Below are 18,005 nucleotides of genomic sequence, written 5' to 3'. Positions count from 1 at the left end.
CTGTAACCTGAAGCGTCTGTAACCCGAGGTACCACTGTATTCAATGGTTTTCCCCAAACAGGTCACTAACAGCACCTGCGGCAGCCAGAAGAGGCATGGAAAGAGATGATGATGATTAGGCAAAAATTGCTGCTCTGATCAAGTTTAAAGCATATAGAATCATACAACTGTAGAGTTGGGAGATTCCCTGAGGATCATCTAGTCCAACCCCCTGCAATTCAGGAATATGCAGTTCTTCCATATGGGGATCAAACCTGCAACCTTGGCATTATCAGCACCATGCTCTGACCAACTGAGCTACCCTGACTGATCATGAACACAAGTTGCTTTAGAGGAGGGATGGGGACAACCCTTGGATCTCTAGATGCTGCTGGACTACAGCTCCCATCCTCACTGAATGTTGGGTCATGATGGCTGATGGGAGATGGAGGCCTCCAACATCTGGAGAGCCACAGGCTTTCCATCCCTGATTCAAAATAAAATAACATGGCGATCTGATTCTGGGTCTGAAGATGTCGCCAGCACCACCCACCCCCTGAGCCACCTCCAGGCTGGCAAAATTTGAACCACGATCCTGCCAGGTCTCATCCAGCACACTCTCCCAGCCTTCAAGAACCTGGTGCTCTTCAGATGTTTTGGACAATTCTCATCAGCTGCTGCTGAGCTGGGGATAACAGGAGCTCTAGTTCAAAACAGCTGGAAGGCCCCTGGTTGACAAGGCCTGTGCTAACCTATACTGTCCTTCAGCCACATGGACAAATGCAATACTCTCATCCTATCACATTTCAGGTGCCAGCCATCAAGTAATCTACTACAGAAAAAGCTTTCTGACAGTAAGAGTTGTTCGACAGTGGAAAGGTCTCCCTCGGGAGGTTGTGGACTCTCCTTCCTTGGAGGTTTTTAGGTAGAGGTTGGATGGCCATCTGTCAGGGGTGTTTTAGCTGAGATTCCTGCATTGCAGGGGGTTGAACTAGATGACCCTTGGGAGTCCCCACTCTACAATTCTATGATTCTAGGTGCCAGCATGTCAAACCAGCCCTGTTAGGTAGGATTCCTTCAGGAAGTCAACATAGGATATCCATAAAATTTGCAAGCAAATCACAAGGGCAGAGAAAAGGAAGGGCTTCATCACACAGCAGAGTTAAGCTGTCAAATTCACTCCCACATGAGGCAGCGATGGTCACCAACTTGGAAGACTTTAAAAGAGACCTAGACAAATTTGTGGAGGAAGCTATCAATGGCTAATAACCCTGATGGCTTCTTCCACTGTAGGAGGCAGCGTGCCTCTGAATATCACGTGCTGGAAATCCTGGGTGTGCACTGTTGCCCTTTGGTCCTGTTTGCAGACTTCCCATTGGGGCTTCTGGTTGGTGCTTGTGAGAACAGGATGCTGGATTGATTAGATGGGCCTTTGGCCTGATCCAGCAGGTCTTTCCTTGTGCTTGGTTTACATTTGTCACTGATCCTGGCTGCGAGCCTCCCAAGCACAGCACTTTGCGTTAAGGGCGTGCAAAGTGCTTGGCTTTATTTCAAAAACCAGCTTCTCCAGCTGTCCTCTCAAATCCTTCTCACAACAACCCTGCAAGGTAGGGCCAGTCGTGAAAGCAAGGGCTTGCTCAAGGCTATGCGTCACAGCTGAATCCTGAATGCTTCTGAAATGCTAAAGCTCTGCCTGGTGCATTGCACTTCTCCCGAACAACGCATGCCCTTAATAGAAAGGCTCCCTTGAGCAAGCCTACAATGGAAGTCTATTTCGCAGTGGGAAGATGTGGCTGCTTTGAGATCCTTGCACACTTCTGTTTTTCAGCAGCACCCCTTGCAGATTGGGATCTGCTGCAAGCTTGTTGCATTGCTGACTATGGGGCCTCATTTGAGAGCCACTCTGTGTATTTGCCTAGTAGGCAAACAATAAAAAGCTTGCAGAGATGTCTCTCTCTCCCCCGCCTCTTCAGAGAATCCAAGTGCTAATGAACAGACACCACATTTGGTCTTCGCCCAAAGGGCAACTTATTTATAACGTGGCTGCTAATCCGCTGTCAATATGCTTCTGATGATAATACATCTATTCTTAATGGTTAACAACCAGCTGTCCAAGTTAAGACGAAGACAAACAGGAATTTTGCTTAGTAGCAGAGGCAAAGAGGAGCTCAACCAGTTCTAGAATACATCACCTAATTTTTATGATTGGGGGGGGGGGGAGAATTGCATAGATACAGTAATGCAATTCTTCTTCATCATCATCATTGCACCCCTGCCCATCTGACTAGGTTGCCCCAGCCACTAGCTATAGATAGTCTAGAAAGGATTTAAAAAGTTCTCAGAGGATGGCTCTATTAACCCACAGGTAGGAAAACTCAGGCCTGGGGGGGAATGTGGCCCTCTGGGCCTCTTTACTTGGCCCCCAGAACCCTCCCCAAGCCACCCCCCTCACTGGCTCTGCTTTGCACCCATCTTGAGTGTTTTCGCCTGGCTAGAATTTGTCCTCACACAGATTATGCTTCTTCCCTGCCTGGATGGATAGTGTCCATGTTCAGAAGCTGTGGGTGCTGATGATGGGTGTGGGGCAGACAGCAGGAGATGGCTGTTGGTCTGCTTCTCGGTTTCCTCCGTGTTATCTGGAAGACCGCTCCAAGGAATATGTTGCTGGATTAGAAGGCTAGGGATAGGATACCAAGCGCTGCTTTTGTACAACATATTTTGCACTTGAGAAAATCAGTCCCCAGGTATAAAACGCATTCAAATAATGGGCCAGTTCTAAAAAGTGATGGTGTGTATAAATCAGAGCTCTTGTTCATTGGCTGAGAGACTGCCCAATGAAAACCCTCCAGACTGAGTCCCATCTTGAGGCAACCCTGACTTTCTCAGCCTCAGCTTTTCCATCTGCAGTGTGGACATAACAACACCGACCTACTCTACGGTGCTGTTGTAGGAGGTTTCACAGCAAGAAAGCATGCATACCTGAAGCACTTTGAAAGCAACACGTTGTGAGCATGTGTGGGAGGGGGGCCTGATCCTTTTTTCTCTTTTTTTGGCCTTTTGTAGAGCAGTGTTTCCCAACCTTGTGCCTCCAGATGTTTTGGGACTACAACTCCCATCATCCCTAGCTAGCAAGACCAGTGGTCAGGAATGATGGGAATTATAGTCCGAAAACATCTGGAGGCACAAGGTTGGGAAACACTGTTGTGGAATATCTTCTGCTTAGCAGGGGAAGGCAGAGAGGAAGGTGCAGCCAAGAGAAAAAACTGCACCATGGCCCAGCAGGCTGGGACAGACTCACTCATGCTAGGAGTCGCTCTCTAGTCCAGCATCCTGCCTCGTAGTCATAGACCTGGAGCCTCCTCCTCCTCCATTAATATGCCTAACTTTGAAAGCCATCTCAGCTGCCAGACATCACTGTGGCAGTGAGTCCCATGTCTGAACATACAAAGAGCAGAGAGCACCAGTTCAGGGTTGGGCTCAATGCCAGCCTGAAGATCTGTCTAAACTAGCATCCTGCTTCCCACAGAGGGCCTTCTTGAGGGTTGCGCCTGCCCTGTGGAACGCCCTCCCACCAGATGTCAAGGAAATAAACAACTATCTGACTTTTAGAAGACATCTGAAGGCAGCCCTGTCTAGGGAAGTTGTTAATGTTTGATCTTTTGTTGTGCTTTTAATATCCTGTTGGAAGCCGCCCAGAGTGGCCTGGGGAGGCCCGGCAAGATGGGTGGGGTATAAGTAATAAATTATTATTACTATTACTATTACTATTACAATATGTCCCCAGGGAGCCTCCAAAGAGATTCTGATAGCTAAGCCGAAGGGCATAGGAGCCAACTTCTATTTGAGGGAGCTGCCCCCCCCCCACTTGATGGGCATTGCTATTCAAATGGTGTGTGTGCAGTGCATCAATGTGATCGATTACCTGCTTACCTGCTCCTCTCCACAATATTTTATTCAAGTTGGCACACCTGCCTAAGAGCCTTGGGGTCAAACTATGTATTACATGAATTGTGTAGCTAGCAGCAACATCAGCCTAAATAAATAAATAAATAAATAAATAAATCCTAGGCAGGGCGGTGGTGGTTTTCCGGGATCACAGCAAAAATCACCCCACTGCAGTGAACCTTTGAATGAAACCTCCCAGAAGTCCCAAATTCAAACACAGAGTGGAGGAATCTGCAAATTCAGAGCCGTTCCCTTAAGTAGCCAGATGGCTCTCTTTATGCTGCTCTTGTTTTTAATAAAAGAAGGTCCCTTACAATACACACACACACACACACACACACAGAGAGAGAGAGAGAGGATAATCTCATTTCTAGTTCTTGAATTTCTAAAGCAGGAGTTGCCAAGCTACAAATCTGTGACCTCAAAAATCCTCCTCCCCGAATTCCAGATCTGATTGGACTGTTTATGTTTACTGTGGGGCTGTAGCTACAAGTTGCAGGCAAATCTAGCAGGAGCAGGGAGAGAAAGATCCTGTGGTTGGTTTTTTTGTTTTTTTAAAACAAGAAAAGCTCTTCAAGAGGGAGAAGGGGGAGGAGCGAAGAGGGGCAGTTAACCCTTTCCCCGCTGCCCATTTTTTGTAATCCAAATGTACAGTGACTTGCCCTCTGCTGAGGCTCAAAATTAAGCACTTGATTTGGAAGGGGCTGCTAGAGGAGATGGAGAGAGGGGTATAGGATGGAGAGATCACAAAGGGAGAGACAGTTAAGCCTCCTATCACCACCAGGAACAACTTTTCTTAACCACACACCCCCCACTGCAGAAATAGACTGGCCAGGTCCTTAGTGGAAATAGCTCAAGGGCACTAGGGCAGGCACCCCCAAACTTCGGCCCTCCAGATGTTCTGGACTACAATTCCCATCATCCCTGACCACTGGTCCTGTTAGCTAGGGATCATGGGAGTTGTAAGCCAAAACATCTGGAGGGCCGCAGTTTGGGGATACCTGCACTAGGGCTTCATATGCCCCACAGCAAAATCTGAGCATGCAACAGGTTGTCAAGTGAAGCCGGATGGCAAATGAACCTCTTTCAGACCTTAAAACTCTCCCGATTCCACACACAAGAGTCTCATTCTGTAGGGAAGGGGTGACAACAACTGAGAAGCGGGGCGAGTCACCCAGGAAAAACGTGCTCACTTGCAGGCTCAGCCTTTAAATGTTAGCAGCGACTGATCCTATGCATCTTCACTCGACATTTAAGCCCCGTGGAGTTCAAAGTGGGGTTCACGATGCTGCCGCAACCTTAAAGCAAATACAAGTTGTGGGGCGGTGGTGCCTTGGTGCACGCGCAAAGAGCGTTTCGTTCCCCGAGTCCAGCAACCGGCCTCTACAAATAGAGGGGGATTGGGGGTGGTCGTGTGGGAACCTTCCAGATTGCGGGTGAAGGGAAATTGCAGCCCATCTCCTTTCCCGCAGGAAGGACTCGGCCTCGCTGCTGCTTCTCCCCGCCCTCCCTCCCTGTTCCGGACCAGTTCTCACCTGCCCGACGGCTGCCAGCAAACAATGGCTAACTGGGGCGTGGAAGGCAAGCGCGCGAGAGAGAGGGAGCCGGAGGTGGCGCCGCCGCCGCCGCCACGCCCGGCTCGCCTCGGTGTTTCCACGGGCCCCGCAGGTAGGCAGCCTGGGCGCGCCTCACCTCTCGCAGGGGGTCGGTTGGCCACACGGGGAACACCCGGAGGGTGCAAAGATTCTCACCGAGAGGAGGCGGAGGGGCGCCCGGCAAAGACCCCGCGCGTCCACGTGCTTCGCCAATCGCCACCTACCCCGGGGCTGCCCAGACGGGGAGGAGTTTGATGGGGAAGGCAGGGCCGGGCAGCCCTCCCCGTTTCCCCTCCCCGGACTCCTCCGCGGGCGATTTTCCTCCTCGGCCCAGCTCCTGGCCGATCTCTACCCGCCGCAGCCCCTCGCTTTCCTCGCCGGTGCGCGCCCTCTAGGCTTCCTCCCAAGAGCGCTTCTGGGAAGGCAGCCTTTCCAAGAATCGCGCTTCCTCGTCTCGCCCTCCCTCCTCCCATCCCCTCGGCATTCCCGGCTTTTTTTTCTTGGTTGCTCATCGCGCTTCTTCACCAACCCGGGATTCCCCAGCCCCACATCCAGCCAACCTTTCCCCACCTTCCTCCAGGTCCCGTCCCCCCCCACCTTCCTCCAGGTCCCGTCCCCCCCCGTGCGCATCCGTGCCCTTTCCAAATTCTGGCCTCTTCGCTTGCGCAATCCGTCTCCGCTCCGTCTAGGGGACCCGCTTTGCGTTGCCTCTCTGGAACACAGCCCCGCCACCACCAATGAAAAGAAACCATGTCCCGGGAGCAAATCCCTTCCTCGAGTTTCCTAAACCGTTCCAGTGCTCAATCTTCCACACTCACCCTTTCCCCGCTCACCCGGACGCGGGTCGCCCAGCTGAGCCGGCTTCTTCACGACCAACCAGTTTCCCTTACTCCCTGGCGATCCTTCCTCGCAGCCGCCGCACGTGCCTGTGGCTGCGGGTCCAGGGAGCTGCCCGCTGCCGGAGCCTCTTCGTAGGAGGAACGAGGAGAGGGGAGAGCGATGCGCTCCTGCAGCTTCGAGAGCGCCGCTTTTGCACAGCCCTTTTCCGAAACCGGCCGCCGTCCAGCCCAGTCCTCCTGGGTAGCAGCCTCCGACGACCCCTAGGGGAGAGAATCCGGAGTCGCACCTCGTTCTCCTGAGCCGCCCCCTTCCTGGAGCGGGTGGGCGGCTGGGAAGAGCCTGGAGCGTCGAAGGAGGAGGAGGAAATACTTCAGTTTTGTGGCTGAGGGTGAGAAAAAAAAGTAAAGCGAGGGGGGGTCTCTTGGTACCCAGGAGGGACTTACTGACTTTCCACTTCCCTCTGGCATCGCAGGAAGAAATCCAACCGGTGGCATTTTGGTGCTCCGTCGGTGCAGCTTTGCGCAATACCACCTTGGCTTGGAGGGGAAACTGCTTTATAAGAGCCTAAGAAGAGCGCCGCAGGATCAGGGCCAACCCAATGCCCGTGGGAAGCCCACAAAGAGGAACTGAGTTCAGTAAGCAGCTGGTATTCAGATATACCTGTACTGCCTCCAGAGTGAAGCTAGGACATTTAGCCTTCATGGCTAGTAACCACTGATTTTCTATGAATCTGTCAACAAGGCATCCAAGTTGGTGCCCATTGCTACCTCTGATGGGAAGGTAGTAGCTAATTCCACATTAGACCTAGGCTCTTTGGATGAGGTTAGCAAAAGAACAGAGTAAGAGCCCTGTTGCTGAATCAGGCCAGTGGTGGCCCACCTCTTCCAGCATCCTGTTGCCACAGTGGCCAACCAGATGCCGCAATGGGGAGCCCCTATGCAGGACCTGAGGGCAACGAACAGCCCTCTCCCCATTTCTGAGTACAAGCAACACTCATTCAGAAGCAGCCAGCCTCTGTCAGTAAAGGTGGAACTCCATCAAAATTTGGGGCTAGACATCTTGGGGTGCATCCCTAGTACATACCCTCAATATATTATTTAATAGGTATAGTTGCTTAAAATGGCAAGTACTGTATTCAAATGTTTTATTTTTGTTTTAAGAAGTAGAAGCAAAGCCCTCAATTTAAGAGCAATGGAAATACTCAGCGTTTTAGACTTGTGGGTTGCCAGTTGTTGTTTTTTTTGCAAGAACTCTGCTTCTTGACAGTTAAATGCTACACAGAACTTCAAGAGCCAAAAGCCCTTTTTTATGGAATCATAGAATTGTAGAGTTGGAAAGGACACCAAGGGTCATCTAGTCCAACCCCCCACAATGCAGGATTCTTCTGCCCAGCATAGAGCTTGAATCCGTAACCCTGAGATTAAGAGTCTCATGCTCTACCAACTGAGCTATCCCATGGAGTCTTGTGTGAAAACCTCATAGGAACCCCTGCAAGTTGGCACCCTTGCTTATCCCCCACTTTGCTGGCATTTTAAAACTCTTCTGCTCCTGCGCACACATTCACATGCAATCCCATGCTGAGAAATTTCTTTGGCAGATTTCTACAGACCAGGCTGTTGTTGTTGCTGCTGCTGTTGCTGCTAAAAGCAGAAGAGCAGGCCAGGCTTTATTTTCTGGTCAGATGGCAACAACGAGGCATTGCATGGCAGCCTTCCCCAACCTCATGCTTTGCAGGGCTGGTGGGACTTGCAGTCCAAAACAGGACACCAAATTGTGGAAAGAAGGCTCTCTCTCTACCTGGGTTTTGACACTTGAGATGTATATTTTTGGGACCCACCTTCTTTCTGTGATTGTAAGTACCGGGCACACACACAGGGTTCCTCATCTGCCTTTTCCCATTGACAGCTTGCAAAACACAGCACCCTGAGAGAGCTTTTGTGGAAGAACACCGCCAGTACAAATCTGTTTACAAGGACAGCAGTGCTGCTTAGTGAAATTCTGACACCTTGGGCACAGGGAGGGGGCAGCCACAAGGATTGGCAGGGAGGCAAAGAGGGCCGACAGGAGAGAAGGCTGGCGTGCCAGGCAAGTGTGAAGGATTTAATTTGGAGGCGTGAGTGGCTGCATCTGGAATTTATCAGGAGGAAGAAAAAAAGAGAAGAGTCCCTGGGAAATGTACTGGAAAAGGGGCTCCTAGGTATGAGGGCTATGCTCTTGCCTCTACAGCTGGAGGCAGCAACGTTTCTGAATATCAGTTGCGGAAAACCACAGGAAGGGAGAGTGTTGCTCTTGCGCTCAAATCCTGCCTGCTGGTTTCTCACAGGCATCACTGTGAGAATAGGATGCTGGACTAGGTGGGTCACTGGCCTGATCCAGCAAGCTCTTCTTATCTTGTGAGCCGCCCTGAGATCTTCAGATGAAGGGTAGTATATACCATACTTTTCCTTGTATAAGACAAGGTTTTTTCCCTTAAAAATCATGCAAGAAAGTGGAGATCGTCTTATACATGGGTAGTGCATAGGGTGGACGTTTAATTGGTTTCTGCCGCGGCTGTCAGCAGCTATCGTGCGTGTTATTGGTTGCTGTGTCAATGGGTGTGGTTGACTGGCCAACACTGTGGCAATTGGGCGGGTGATTGGCAGGTTATGTTGGCGAGGGGACAGATGGGAGATGGATTTTGCGATGCGTCTGTTGCGTTCCACCCTTTAAAAAAGCTTATTAACTCTGGGCAATTCTCTGCAAAAAAACAACAAAGAAGCTCAACAACTTTTTGAAAATTCATTCCCCCCAAATAGGGGGCATCTTATACATGGGGGCGTCTTATAGATGGAAAAGTATGGTTCTTCTTCTTCTTCTTCTTCTTCTTCTTCTTCTTCTTCTTCTTCTTCTTCTTCTTCTTCTTCTTCTTCTTCTTCTTCATCTTATGGAATAAAGAATTTTAAAAAGCATTGCTTATCAGATCAGTTCCCAATAAATCAGTTCAGAAGCATCTGGCTGCATCATCTCAAGGCCCAGGTTACTGACCGCTCTTTTCCTGACCCCACTTGAGACAGCACGCATGGTGGGAGAAAAGAGAGGAGATGTTTTGACATTTAGAATTACGAAGGAAGTGCTTTTAGGTTTCACTGAGATTGCTGTGTGTACGTGCAGATTCAGTCAGGGATGGAGGCAACAAAAATTCAGTCGTCCTTTGAAATTCACACTTTTTCAGTTTTTGCGATGAAGTCCTCGGATAGCTTAGTCAGTAGAGCATGAGACTCTTAATCTCAAGGTTGTGGGTTCGAGCCCCACATTCGGCAAAAGATTCCTGAATTTCAGCGAGTTGGACTAGATGTACCCCGTGGCCCCGTCCAGATCTACAATTCAACAATTCTATGATTCAGGTAATGAGTACAAAAATGCACTTACCAGGGTAAAGCGTACATAAAAGGGCATATGTTGGTGAAAATAACTCACATAAATGCATTCTTTTTAGGAAAACCGCATTGCAAAATTGTCTGCATGAGGCAAAATTACATACAAAAACGTGTCTATTAGGAGAAATTCACAGTCAGGGTGCAACATGGAGATGTCACATGACACTTGCATAGCTGCCAAGTTTTCCCTTTTCTCGTGAGGAAGCCTATTCAGCATAAGGGAAAATCCCTTAAAAAAAGGGATAACTTGGCAGCTATGCACTTGTTCCATGTTACTAACCCCAGCATTAAAGTTACCCCTATAAATAGAGGCCCATCCTCTGTATATTGGGACATGTGGCTACCCTAATTCCTAGTTTTCTGTGTAGTGGAATCTTTAGTCTTATGGGACATTTGATGGAAGCCCTGCTTGTTGTTTGTGGTGGTGCTGGCCAGATGCAGCTTTGCCATGTCACTGAATCACAAGCGTGGGATGGCAGCAGGAGTATTGTGGGAAAGACCAGCATTCCTATCCCTCACGAGCCCCAATGGCTCGCTACCATTTCTCTGCCTAACGTACCTCACAGGGTTGTTACATTGCTTCTCAAAGGAAAGGTGGGTGAAAATCAAAGCTATAAATCAAAATGCTTTCATTTCATAAAATATATATGCCACATGATTGTAAAAACAACAACAACATTAAGATCATATTGACAAGAATGAGGTAAATGATCAAGCAGAGGCTAGGTACTTCTGCCCTTTCCTTTGATGTGGTTTCTACTTCATGCCAACAGTTTAAATGGTGAGCTGTCTTTGCAATATGGTTTGTACTTCTAAATTAAAAGCTAAGGCTTGCGTTTCAGCTGGCCAAAGATCTTTTGTTAAGGCTCAAGGTATTTTCCAAGTTGGTAGTGTGGCCTCTTTCTCTGTAATTGTTATAGTGAGAGCCTTTTAAGCAGAGGTTTTAAGCTGCCACCTGTGTTTGCTGTGGCTTACCACAGGATCTAGTTTCGCAATGAGTAATGTTTTGATAAAAGAGTCTCTTTTCCAAACATTTGAAGATGGGATAAACTGGGCTGGAGGTTACTTCAGTTTGAGTTCAGGGAGCGGTCAGCCTTTATGTCAACTGACCTCAGGATCCAGCAGGAATTTCCATCATCTCCCAGCCCTCCATTACCACAGCCAGAAATGGTTGCATCTATTATTTTGCTACTAGAGTGAGAAGCAGACTTGCTCCACCTGGCGGTGAGCAGAACTCTTGCATGTGATAGAATCATTAAGAAAAAGATGCTCCATTTGTGGGAAGCATAGCTGCCAAGTTTTCCCTTTTCTCGCGAGGAAGCCTATTCAGCATAAGGGAAAATCCCTTAAAAAAAGGGATAACTTGGCAGCTATGGTGGGAAGGTATCTGTCGCTTGTTGAAACTTTAACTCAGGATCATACAGCACAAAGGTGGGGAACTTATTTCAGCTCAAGGTCCGTATCCCATTCTGAGAAACCTTCCAGTAGCCACATTTATCAACTTGTAAAATACACTGAGCTTGAACAAAAGATCTTCAGATGACTATCATATCTCCTCTCAGTCTTCTCTTTATCGGGCAAAACAGCTTGTTCAAGGCTTGGTTTCCAGACCATTGGTCATCTTGATTGCTCTCCTCTGCACATATTCCAGCTTGTCAATATCTTTCGTAAATTGTGGTGCCCAGACCACTCCCCTCGTCATCAGTCCTGCTTTGATAAGATAAGAAAAACTTGGTGGAGCAGACCAGTGGCCCATCTAATCCACCATCCTGTTCTCACAGTGGCCATATACCTTAGTAGATTTCCTTGTTTTCTTATAAGAACTGTTCAGGAATCACAGCTGACACACATTTTCCTGACTGGAATGTGTTTTTGAGCTCTGGTGGTGATTCTTGCTTGTCTGATTGGAGGGCAGAGAATTGTGTTTGTATGTGTGCATGTAGAAACTAGCTTACGATACAAAAATAAAGTTTATGGTCATAGGAGTCAGCAAACCTTTTCAGCAGGGGGCTGGTCCACTGCCCCTCAGACCTTGTGGGGGGCTGGACTATATTTTGAAAATAAATAAATAAATTCCTATGCCCCACAAATAACCCAGAGACGCATTTTAAATAAAAGAACACATTCTACTCATGTAAAAACACACTGATTCCTGGACTGTCCATGAGCCGGATTTAGAACAAAGGTGATTGGCCCATATCTGGCCCCTGGGCCTTAGTTTCATAGCAACTCAGGTCTTGCTCCCATGAAACAGTTGTCGAGACTAAAGGTTCCTGCCCCTGCACAGCTGGCTATGTCCCCTCCTCTCCAGCCCCCCCCCCAAAGCAACCGGAGAGTCCACCTGCATGCCTGTTTTTGCTCCTCCCGCTTCATGCCTCTTCTAGTCCTGGGAGAGGAGGGGAGAGAGGAGCTTGTCACAGCAGGAGGGGAAAACATCTGTGACTCTACACAAGGCTGACCCATCTCTGCCGCTTGACTTCCTGCTTCAGCTTCTGCCTCTGATTGTGGACTTCTCTCTGCCACAGACTCTCCCAGATCGCTAAGCCCTGTTACTTCTTCAGCTTCCGACACCTTCTCTTTCCAGTCTTCTCCCTCTGACCACTCATTGTCGTCCCACCACCAATCTCCTGGCTCTGAGCCTCCTTCCCTTGGGGGTTCCCCAGCTGGTTCCTCCCACCATTCCTCTACGTCCAGCCAGTCCATGACAATAAACATATTTTCTTGGGTGGGAAGCCTGTAGCTGAGGGGTAGAGTATCTGCTTTGCATGCAGAAGGTCCCAGAGTCTATCCTCAACACTCCAGGTAGGAGTGACAAACTTAGTTGGTCTCTAAGGTGCTACTGGAAGAAAAAATAAATTATTTTATTTTGTTTCGACTACACCAGACCAACACGGCTACCTATCTGTAACTCTAGGTAGGGTTGGCAATGCCTCTTGTCTGAAATAATGGACTGCTATTCAGTGTGGACAATAATGAACTAGATGGACCAAGGGTCTGATTCAGTATCGTGCTGCTTCCTATGTTTGGGGCAAAGACTGCATCTTGGTCTTAAGGTTTGTGGTTGATGCCCATCCATGTCACGAGCTCCCCCTGCTGAGCCTTAAGACATTTGAGGGTGTGTCCCATCTTGCATTATTTTGGCATTGTGGACAAAGGCAAGATGCTTCCTTCTCTCACCAGCATCCTGGTTTGCATGGGGAACGTTCCCCAATTGCTGTGCTTTGCAGAGGAGGATGAAGATGATAAATTTAGCCTGCATCTTTCCAGGGAAGATGTGCCAATGAATGAAACATGATGGGTATCAGCTTTCCTCGTGGCAAACGTGTGCCGGTATAAATAGAAAGTGCAGGGGTGCTGAGGAGAGGGGCTGCCAATTTAGGCAAGCAGCTGTGGACAGGTGGAAGTATAGAGCAGCAACAAACGAACACAGGAAGATGCCTTATGATGAGTCCACCTAGCTCAGTATTGCCTACACTGACTGGCAGCAGCTCTCCAGGGTTTCTGGCAGGGTTTTCTCACAGCTCCAGCCTGGAGATGCTGGGAATTGAATTGGGGACCTTCAGCTTGCAATGCAGGTGCTCTGCCAGTGAGCTATGACCCTCCTCATTTTCTGTGCCCCCTTTTTTGTACATTGTTTTCACTAATATCCACATTATTCGGGGCATCTTAATATAATGTTCTCTCTTTTTTGGCACATTTTTTGATCTGTATCCAGATCGAGGGAAGTAACAGTACCACTCTATTCTGCCTTGGTCAGACCATACTGTACCTGGAATAAGGTGTCCAATTCTGGGCACCACAATTTAAGAGGGATGTTGACGAGCTGGAAGGTGTGCAGAGGAGAGCAACCAAGATGATCAAGGGTCTGGAAGCGAGGAATGCTTGAAAGAGCTGGGTATGTTTAGCCTGGAAAGGAGGAGACTGAGTGGAGATATGATCGCCATCTTCAAATATCTTAATGGCTGTAACATGGAGCATGTTTGTTTTCTCCTGCTCTTGAGGGTAGGACTCAAGGCAACGGCTTCAAGTTACAAGAAAGGAGATTCCCACTAAACATTCAGAAAAGCTTTATGACAGTAAGAGCTGTTTGGCAGTGGAGCAGACTCCCACGAGAGGTGGTGGACTCTCCTTCCTTGGAGTGGTTGGATGGCCATCTGTGATGGATGCTTTAGCTGAGATTCCTGCATTGCAGGGAGTTGGTCCTTACAATACTGAATGCTTCAGCTCTCAGCACTCTGCCCGTTCCAAATCAGCTTCTCTTCATTATTCATCCTCATGGCTACTAAAGGTTCTATCTCCACTGTTAGAGGCAATACAGTAATACTTTTGAGTACCAGTTGCTGGAAACTGCAGGAGGGGAGAGGCTCTTGTGCTCAGGTCAGGTCCTGCTTGAGAGTTTTCCACAGGCATCTGGGTGGCCACACTGAGAACAGGATGCTGGACTAGATGGGCCATTGGCCTGATCCAGGATGTCATCCTTACATTCTTGTATTCTCATTTATTTCAACATTCACCATCCTCATTCTGTTTGTACTGCACTGTTCCTTCTGAAAGGAAGCCCAAGCAGCCATCATTTTTACAAAAACAAATGCAGAAACAAAAGCCAAAAAGGATGAAGCTTTGGGAGGAGAAGCTGTGACTTTAGGTTCAATCCCCGGCCTCTCCTGGTAGGGCTAGGAGAGATCCATGTCTGAAACCCTGGAGATCAGCTGCCAATCAGTGTGGACAGTGTTGTACTAGATGGGCCAATGGTCTGGTTCTTAGGTTCCTTGCCTGACAATTCCTGCCTTTCCCAACCCAGTGCCCTCCAAATGTTATTGGACTCAATTCCCATCAGCCCCAATCAGCACAGCCAATGGTCAGGGAGGATGGGAACTGTAGTCCCATGACACCTGGAGGGCACCAGATTTGGCAGGTCTGACCAGCAGCAGCTCTGCAGGGCAACAGCCCTTCCCATTAATTGCTACCTGGTTGTAATTTTTAACTTGGGAAATGCCAGGAACTGAACCTGGGATTTTTCTGCCTGCAAAGCAGGTGCCTCCTCACCAACTCTGCCAGCCCATTCCCTCCTTGTAATTGCCTATCCACAGGCCAGCATTGTTCATTGTGTCTGAGTTGTAGTAGCTATTATCTGGTGCAAGATCAAATACCAGTGTAATCTGTTGGTTGTTGCTGGGCCTTTCCCCCTATCAATGGGAAACTGTTACACAGCGAGTTTACTTAAGGCACACCCTGTTTCAGTCATGCATTGTGTACAGGGGCGGGGGAAAGCCTCAGCCTTTGCAAGAGTCTCAAGCTGCAATGAGGTTTGTGTAATTGCGCAAAGGAGAGGATTTTCCCCAAAGGAAGCAGGTGGCAACTTGGAACAGAATGTGCAGTATCTTACTTTCTAGAGAACTGAAGGCAGTGAGCAGACAGTCCTTTCTTGGAAGGCATCCTCTCTTGAAAGAGGTGTCTGGTCCAAGTCAGTTAAAAGATAAAAGGGTAATAAGAACAGAGTGAGGCCTGTGAATCACCCATCAACAGCTTTACACCTGGGCAGGAGAATAAGCAGGTGCACAGGGTCACTGCCCGTCCCACTAGGGCAAGATGTATTATGTTTCTATTTAAATTAATTAATTATTATTATTATTATTTTGTGTGTGTCTGTTTGTTTGTTTGTGTGTGTGTGTGTGTGTGTGTGTGTGTGTGGAGAGAGAGAGAGAGAGAGAGAGAGAGAGAGAGAGAGAGAGAGAGAGAGAGGTGTATTTACATAGTGTGGATGTGTGCTTTATGTATGCATTGCACATATACTTCCAATGCACATTATGAACATAATTTTTAATGCATACTAATTAGGATGCAGGTGGAGCTATGGTCTCTAAACCACTGAGCCTAGGGCTTGCCGATCAGAAGGTTGGAAGTTCGAATCCCCACGATGGGGTGAGCTCCTGTTGCTCGGTCCCTGCTCCTGCCAACCTAGCAGTTTGAAAGCACGTCAAAGTGCAAGTAGATAAATAGGTACCGCTCCGGCAGGAAGGTAAACGGCGTTTCTGTGCGCTGCTCTGGTTCGCCAGAAGCGGCTTAGTCATGCTGGCCACATGACCCAGAAGCTGTCTGTGGACAAACGCCGGCTCCCTTGGCCTATAGAGCGAGATGAGTGCCGCAACCCCAGAGTCGTCAGCGACTGGACCTAACGGTCAGGGGTACCTTTACCTTTAATTAGGATATGTTTGAAACATGCTGCTATTTGGAATTCTTACTAACTTTTCAGCTTTAAGTGAGACTATCATAATAAGGCATCAAGGCCAATATCCTGATATTTATAAAACAAAACAAATCTGTTGTAAAATATTGCTACCCCCTCCCAACACAAAAAAATATTTATTATTTAAGAAAAAGAGACAAGAAGAGCTTGCATAGCATTGAATTTGCCTTTTCCACAGAGGCTGCACACTGGGTCAACATCTTCGTTGAGCTATTCACTATGACCCTAAGGTCTCGTTCCTCATGGTGTATGAACTGGCAGTGAAATTAAGGGTTTGTTTTTTGTCTGTCCCCACCCCCACCCCCATGCATCACCTTTACACTTGGCAACTGGATATTGAGGGGAGTTACCCTTGCTTTTAGGGATGGAGATGAAATCAGAAGCATAGTACTGTACACGGTCAATTCTTAGCGCTCACACTTACTACACCTTTCCAGAGATGTTACGATTGCTGTTAAGAAGCACAATCCATTTCGCAGCAGTGGCAGCCGAGAGAAAAGAGGATGCGGTAGCAGCCGGAGAACATTTGACTTGCTAAACAGAGCCCAAAATAGAGACATCTGAAGGAGAGCGGCTGCTTTTTATAGCTGCATATCAATTCGGAGAGAAGCTGCCCCAGTTGAGCATGGCTCTCCTACAGAGACAGCAACAAGGGGCAGCTTTTCCAGGCCACAGGGCTGTTACCAGGAGAAGGCATTCAGGGTCATTCAGGCCTTGCCTGGCCTGGCCTAACCTAGCACCTTTGAAAATAGCACAGTGTACAAAACAACAACCACACCTGTTTATGAAGCTTTTCAGATCAGACCGTGGTTCTCTGCACCATTGGTGTGATGTAAAAAAGCAGGGACAGGTTGGAAAGTTTGCAACTCAAGGGCAGTCACCAGCACAATTATTCCATCTTACCTCCCCCTGCATTAAATTACTGTACTATAAATCTTAAGCAGAGAAAGGAATTTTAAAGGTTATATCTTGATTCATGGTAACAGGCCACAAATATTTCAGTTGTAATAAATGTGTTCGGTTCTTGAAGGTGCCACAGGATTCTTTTTTTGTTTTGGCTACAACATTCATGGGCTCCTCAATTCCATCAGGATGTGGCATAATTGGAGGAGGAGGAAGGAGCAGGTGTGGGAGGCGGTGGAAGGCTGGTATCCAAGGAGGGAGGAAGGAGGTCCCCCACCACCCTGCCCCACTCAGAGAGAGGGAAGGAGATCTGCTGGCTCTCCCTTTCACCCCTCCTGTGGAGTGCAGAATCTCATTGGGAAGGGAGAGGACTTCCATGATTAGTTCGTGTATTGGGAAAACCTTGCTACCTTGCGCTCCTGTACACAGCCAACTTCTGTAGATAAGAGAGAGCAAAGGCACGCCCTGGTCGTGACTAGACTCTTTCTGCACACTGCTTTGCAAAAGCATATGCCTCTGAGGCAGATCCACAGGAAGAAATCATTAGGTGCAAAGGGTGGCATCCAGAATTCCATCCAAATACAGGGCAATGAAATAGTTGCATACAAGCCAGCCAGCTGTTTCCCTCCCCTCTGCCACTACAGATCAGCAGGTTAGACCAGGCATAGGCAACCTTGCTCTCCAGATGTTTTGGAACTACAACTCCCATTATCCCTAGCTAACAGGGCCAGTGGTCAGGGATCATGGGAGTTGTAGTTCCAAAACATCTGGAGAGCCAAGGTTGCCTATGCCTGGGTTAGACAAAAGGAGAGTCTGCTGGGGGGCAACTGGGGGGGGATGTTTCTCTATGCTGGTACAAGAACATCGAGACTCAAGCTCCAGGGGTGAATGCAAATTGAGAAGCTTGTATGTAATCAAACAGAGGCCAGGCTGTTTTATTAACCTTCCTTGGTTGCAAACATCAAGTTTTAGAGCCTGTGATCTTGGACTGAATTTAAGTGGGAAGCAGCTTTGGAAAAAAAGCAATAGGCCATAAGGATGCTCCAAGACTCTGCCCGTGTCCGTTTGTTTGTTTACAAA

General features: G+C 48.3%; 1 protein-coding gene across 1 annotated transcript in view; it reads right to left on the bottom strand.

Annotated features, from left to right (window-relative positions):
* The window catches only part of LOC118092560 (cytoplasmic phosphatidylinositol transfer protein 1-like), a 46,352-nt gene extending 40,284 nt beyond the window's left edge, over positions 1-6,068 (bottom strand). Inside the window, exon 1 of the mRNA XM_060282635.1 lies at positions 5,744-6,068. Coding sequence (XP_060138618.1) covers positions 5,744-6,031 — 288 coding nt within the window. The 5' untranslated portion in view covers positions 6,032-6,068. The remainder of the gene's footprint in view (positions 1-5,743) is intronic.
* Between the last annotated feature and the right edge of the window lie 11,937 nt (positions 6,069-18,005).

This window comes from Zootoca vivipara, chromosome 14, assembly GCF_963506605.1.
Source record: "Zootoca vivipara chromosome 14, rZooViv1.1, whole genome shotgun sequence".
In the NCBI taxonomy this organism is placed as follows: domain Eukaryota; kingdom Metazoa; phylum Chordata; class Lepidosauria; order Squamata; family Lacertidae; genus Zootoca; species Zootoca vivipara.
Note: the sequence above shows the minus strand (reverse complement) of the source record. Positions and strands in the feature narration are given on the sequence as shown.